The following is a 6167-nucleotide window of genomic DNA, read 5'->3' on the forward strand; positions in this document are numbered from 1 at the left end:
GGGTATCGCACCCAGGTACCAAGTTGCCACATCAACATCGAGTGCCGTTGTGGGGATGGTGTTCAAGTCTGCCTTCAACACAATGTCGTGAGGCAAAAAAACAGAGGAAATAAGAGAAAGAAGAAAAAAAGAAAAGAGTAAATTACACGGATGATCCCTGTGGTTTGGGGTAATTTGCGCGTTTGGTTCCTAACTTATTTTTTTAACTCGGACCGTCCCTGTAGTTTGATTCTATTGCGTCTTTGGTCCCTATCACATGTAGAATGACTATTTTACCCTTAATGATATATTTTATTTTGTTAAATCCTTTTTTATTATTTCAATTATTTTTAAATAATATAAACTATTAATATATTGTTGGAAATGAGACCCACCGGTCCACCCCACCTTAATCCTCTTCCTCTTCCTCTTCCCTGCACCACATCCGGTCACCATCTCCGGCCATAGATCCGGTTCCGGCACCAACTCCACTCATCATCTCGGGCTACAGATCCAGTACCATATAAAATCACCCCAAACTAAACACAAATCCAACCATAATGTAAAGTTCAACAACAAATCTGAAATACATCTAAAATTGAACTTGTACCTCAAATCCAAAAACAAAATCGTTGATAGAAAAATCGCAGATACAAAAATCCCAAATACAATCCAGGTGAATCGACACAAGAGAACATTTTGTGCCATTGAGACTCAATAGATTGATCAGTAATTAGAAAAATTGTTACAGACAAATTTGTGATTTAACGATTTAACAAAGGGCACTCACGATTCAAAGCAACTGCATCCAATCTTCTCCCTATGGGTTTGTCATTTTGGGGGATCGGAGGGATCTAACTTGAAGCTTCCAGTCGTTCCCCATCCTTCACCTTGGAACGATTCGACATTGGTTCGGTTTAGCATTTCAAACCTTAGATTAAACCTGTGGTGAAGAAATCGAAATCCAAAAATCGTTGGTTGATTTGGTTGCAGGATGATGGGTCTCGCACAATAGGTTGCTTCTTCTTGTAGGCTCCGGTGGCAAGCACTTGAGGTGGGTTGTCGGTTTCGTCAGTTAATATGAGAGGGGCGACATATAATGGTTGAATGGTTTGCTGATTTAGGGTAAACGATGGAAGATGATCAGAAGGAGGAGTGAGTAACATACCTCCCCTGAACACAATCGCTAGACAATAGTGTGCAGGTTTTCTTCGTCGGCGGTGGCGATTTCAGTGGCACAGTGGAGGTGACGTCGTAGAGAAAGGAGAAGGAAGAAGGGGGAACTGATGTTGGTCGAGTGGTTTAGGTTTCCTTTTCATTCTTCACAATATTAGAAAGATTAGGGCCACATCTAATAAAAAAAATTCTTTTATAATTTTATTTAATAAGTTAATAAAACAAAACAATTAAAATAATAGATAAAGGTATATCGGTCATTTTAAGTCGGATAGGGACCAACAACATAACAAAATGAAATTATAGGGACTGTCCGAGTTTAAAAAAAATAAGTTAGGGACCAAACGCGCAAATTATCTCGAACCACATGGACCATCCGTGTAATTTACTCAAAAGAAAATGACAATAAGACACTTTGAGCAGGCAACGGGGATAAAAGGCTGTGTTCGTTGGTCTTAGCCCCGTCCGAGGCCATGCCACATCGGCTTTCCAAGGCTTTTTGTTTTTTTTTTTTTTACCCTTATCTACCGGTCTTAGGAAAAATAAAATATATATTAAAAAAAAAAAAAACGTGAAAGATCTAGACACTTTTCCTGCTCACCCTATGGAATATGGATTTCCTTTCAAAGATCTAGACGACCATTTACACTAGAACAGCATTCAGGTAATCAGAAAGATCAGACTGAGAACGAAAAATGAGCAACAACAAGAAATTATTGATAATCGGAGGAACTGGTTACTTGGGTCAGCATCTATTACAATCCTTTTCAGAATCCCAGAAATCATTCGATCTATCAATGGCGTTCACACATCATTCGTCTCCTCCGCCTAACCTCTTGCTTCAATCCCTTCCTCATGCTACCCCCTTTCAAGTTGACTTACAAACGGGTCATGGATTTGACTCCATCTCTCACACATTTGGCCAGGTTCTCATTCTCTACCACTAATTCATTGAATCTTATCGTATATTCTTCATGTTTTGGTTTTAATTTCGTCAGACATGCCGCATCCAACTGTAGGTATGTAATGATGCAGCTCATTGTTGAATGTTTTCTAAGACTTAGGGATTTCGATTTCATGGATTGGAGAATTGGAGAAAATTCTGTTCAAATTTGAACAAAATGAGCTTATTTCAATTCCAAATTTCGGTTCCAATGCACCCAATTCAGTTTTCGTTTGATTGTCATGTTATGTTCTTTTGAGATTCTGGAAATGCCTAATTCTATGATGATTTCTGTGCATTATTTTGATGAATTTAAACTGATCATTGTGGAATCTTTATCCTTCAAATTAATTTAATGGAAGTTAACTTGCAATGCAGCCTGATGTTGTAGTCAATTGTGCTGCAATTTCTATACCTCGTGCTTGTGAGACAAATCCTACACTTGCCATGTCCGTTAATATTCCTTCTTCACTTGTAAAATGGTTATCAAGTTTCACTGAAAGCAATACTCTTCTCATTCATCTATCAACCGATCAAGGTAATACAATTGAACCCTATGACCTTTGTATTTGAGAAAATAAATTAAGGAAATGTTTACTTAATGGGCTTAATGGTTAAGCACTTATTCCAGACAGCTATACATGACTATTTCTTTTTTACTTAATCTGGACATAATAACTTAATTGGTTAAGCCAAAAAGACCTGGATTAATGTATTAAGACACTAACCATTTACCTATTTGCCTTTTTTTTTCCTCTCAACTAAAATTTATCAAGATTGTGAAATTTGTTTTTTGGAATGTAAGGTTAAAATGGTCATTTAGTCTCATTCAGTCAGTCTGGAAAAGAAATAGATTCTGTGACTACAAAACTTTATTGCCCATTTAGTCACTTTACCAATACTTGACTTAATGAGAAAAAAGAAAAAGAAACTAGTTATGTCCCCCATTAAGTCAGAAAAATTCATAATTTTGTCATTTTAATTTGTTTATGTTCATAATAATTTTTTTACCAGTTTATGAAGGGACAAAGTCTTTTTATAAAGAAGACAATGAGACACTTCCTGTGAATGTATATGGGAAGTCGAAATTGGAAGCTGAAGAATATATTATTGCAAAATGTTCAAACTTTGTGATTTTAAGAAGCAGCATTATTTTTGGACCACAAACTATCTCACCCGTCTCAAAATCACTTCCAGTTCAGGTATATATATATATATATATATATATATATATATATATATATATATATATATTCTTTTTATAACATTAAGTTATATCATTTTCACACATATATGCCCCATTTCTCACGTAGGGCCCGAAAATACAGACTGGGGCTGGGGCTGGGGCTGGGACTGGGACTGGGACAAGAATTCTTTTCTTTTGTCCCAACCAAAAGAAAAGTTAGGACAGGGAGTGAGGGACTAATTCTTAGTCTCTCGTTTGTGCAAAAGACATAAATGCCCTCATCATAGAAATTGCCCCAAGAAATATTGAAAATCTTTTTTTATGATTATGTTCAACATATGAAATGCAGTGGATGGATAGTGTTCTTGGCAAAGGGCAAGAAACAGACTTCTTTCATGATGAATTTCGTTGCCCGGTATATGTGAAGGATGTTGTAAATATTATACAAATATTAACCAACAAATGGATTTCAGGTTTACAAATTTCTCATTTTTTTTATTGAATTTCTGGTTGTAGTTATGATTGATTTCTAAGGTCAAACACGTCTAATTTTGCAACTTCATCATGAATGTGGTTTTCGTGATCATATCATATTTATTAACAAGTACTACACCTAAAAAAGATGGTGTTAAAGTTATACTAAAATTTATCTTAAATTCAAATATAAGAGGTTATATATTTGACCTCTAAAGTCAAATTGTGCCTCTTTTATATTATATTCCTATTTTGATCAAATACACTACCTAGTTTCTTTTCTTTTTCTCCATTAAGTTTTTTTCTAGATAAATGATGTTTAAAAAGTATTTGAAAAAATTACGGCATATATGGGAAAATGGAAGGAAAACGTAAAGGGTTAAATGCAAGAAATAGCAATATACTTGTATTGATTTATTTCTTATAGGGAAGAAATAGCAATACACTTTTATTGATTTGTTTATTATGGCATTATACTTTTAGTTATTATTACGATATTGTACTTTGAAAAATATATCCCAAATACAAAGCAATTTTCATTGCTATAATTGCATAGATTTTTCAAGTATAATGTCCTACCAAGAAACAAAATAAAACTATAATGTTATAATTGGGTATATTTCTCAAAGTACAGTGCATAAATAAGAACAATATGTACTTGCAACACTGTATTGGAAGTAAGATGTTATAATATACATATAAATGAAAGTACATTTCTTTCCTTTAGCCCATAAATAAATGAAGTTAAATTTGTAAAAAGTTACAATTTAATAAGAAAGCCTCATTAACCTAAATTTCTCTATTAACTCGTTCTTTTTGCATTAATTTAAAAAAAAAAAGACACACACCCATATATAGCTTACCAGATTAAGTCATATTTTTTGCATTAAGTCAAAAAGAAACAACACCTAAAATTTGGGGTATTTTGGTCAATTTACAGATGGAGAGAAAATGGGATTGCTTCTAAATGTCGGTGGGCCTGATAGGTTATCGCGGGTTCAAATGGCTGAGACTGTAGCTCATGTTAGAGGCTACAACACCTCATTGATAAAACCCGTGTCCACATCATCGGTTAGTTTAACTTAACCCTAGTTAAGAATCACACTCATATGTTTTTTTTGTAATAATTTTCAAAATTATGGTTTTTGTTTACAGATTGATCGTGGAGTGAAGTCACCAAGTGACATATCCATGGACATAAGTAAGCTAATTCAAACATTAGATTTTAGACCAATGTCTTTTCAAGATGGTGTCAAGTTGACAATTGAATCAATGAATCCATGACATAAAGTTGTTGGTTTTTGTAGACTATATACATGGAAAAAAAAAATTAGTATTATGTGGTTGTAGTAGTGTATGAAATGTTGTATATTAAATCTGGTTAAAAAAGAAATTACGTTGGTCAATTCAATCTAGTGAAAGACATTGTAATATGACACACCAGATTGTACTGTTTCTGGAATGCATGTGACTAGTGAAAGATGTGTAATAGGACATAATATATTACATTGGACTGGCATTGGTAAGCAAAAATTGCAATTTTTTATCACATCCAAAAAGGTGGGACAATATTTCGCTATTGATATATTGTTTGAGTAAAAGATGTATATGCCATTATCATTATAATTGAAAGTAGCCATAAAAGCTTATATAATATTCTTAAATTGTTATCTCTCTAATTAGGGGTGTAAGTGAGACAAGCCAACTCGCGAGAAACTCGAGACCGGCTCGGGAAATACTTGAAATCGACTCGACCTTAATCGAGCCGAGCTCGAGCTCAAGCTACTCGAGTACCTTATCGAGCCGAGCTTGAGTACTAAAATATTGAGCTCGTAAAGCTCGCGAGCTTAGTCGAGCTTAGTGTAATTTACATATATTCTATTTCTTTATAATTGTTCATTTATAACATATATGTCATTTCTTTATAATTATTCATTTATGACATATATGGTTGATGCTATATTGATATTAGGTGATTAATAGTTATTTTTTTGGTAGTTTGGACATTTGCATGTGGAATGTTTTAATATTTCTTACTCAATTTAGTGATTTTGATTTTTTTTAAGTATTAGTCGAGCCGAGCCAAGCCGTGCTCAAGACTGCCGAGTATTTCATGAGCCCAAGCTCGAGCTTAAAATCAAGGCTCGAGTCGAGTTCGAGCCAAGTTTCGAGCTCGAGTATTTTAGTCGAGCCGAGCTTCGAGTTTGGTAGTATTCGGCTCAACTCAACTCGTTTACACCCCTATCTCTAACCAGCCTAATAATTGCAGCCTAACATTATAACTAAAAAATTGTCTCTTGTTTTGATTTTACGTAAAAACCGAACTGAATTTATTGCACACCCTGTAATTTCTTTCGAAACTTTATAGAAACGATAGTAACGCTTGAAATAAAATATATTGTTAGAAAA

General features: G+C 34.2%; 1 protein-coding gene across 1 annotated transcript; it reads left to right on the forward strand.

The window, feature by feature from the left end:
- Positions 1-1719: 1719 nt before the first annotated feature.
- On the forward strand, positions 1720-5291 carry LOC145167818 (NAD(P)-binding Rossmann-fold superfamily protein). Its single transcript, XM_079087070.1, has 6 exons — positions 1720-2081; positions 2477-2636; positions 3113-3300; positions 3634-3757; positions 4699-4829; positions 4914-5291. Exons 1-6 carry the CDS (start codon positions 1851-1853, stop codon positions 5040-5042), a joined length of 963 nt encoding a protein of 320 aa, XP_078943196.1. The 5' UTR covers positions 1720-1850; the 3' UTR covers positions 5043-5291.
- Positions 5292-6167: the final 876 nt, after the last annotated feature.

Source organism: Lactuca virosa, chromosome 3 (assembly GCF_052849685.1).
Source record: "Lactuca virosa cultivar CGN04683 chromosome 3, Lactuca_virosa_CGN04683_v6, whole genome shotgun sequence".
Lineage (NCBI taxonomy): Eukaryota > Viridiplantae > Streptophyta > Magnoliopsida > Asterales > Asteraceae > Lactuca > Lactuca virosa.

Excerpts from the sequence above, each read along its gene's own strand:
- LOC145167818 (XM_079087070.1), top strand. The coding sequence starts at position 1,851 with ATGAGCAACAACAAGAAATTATTGATAATCGGAGGAACTGGTTACTTG. Across the intron at positions 2,082-2,476 it reads TCTCTCACACATTTGGCCAG|CCTGATGTTGTAGTCAATTG; the intron begins GTTCTCATTCTC and ends CTTGCAATGCAG. Across the intron at positions 3,758-4,698 it reads AACCAACAAATGGATTTCAG|ATGGAGAGAAAATGGGATTG; the intron begins GTTTACAAATTT and ends GTCAATTTACAG.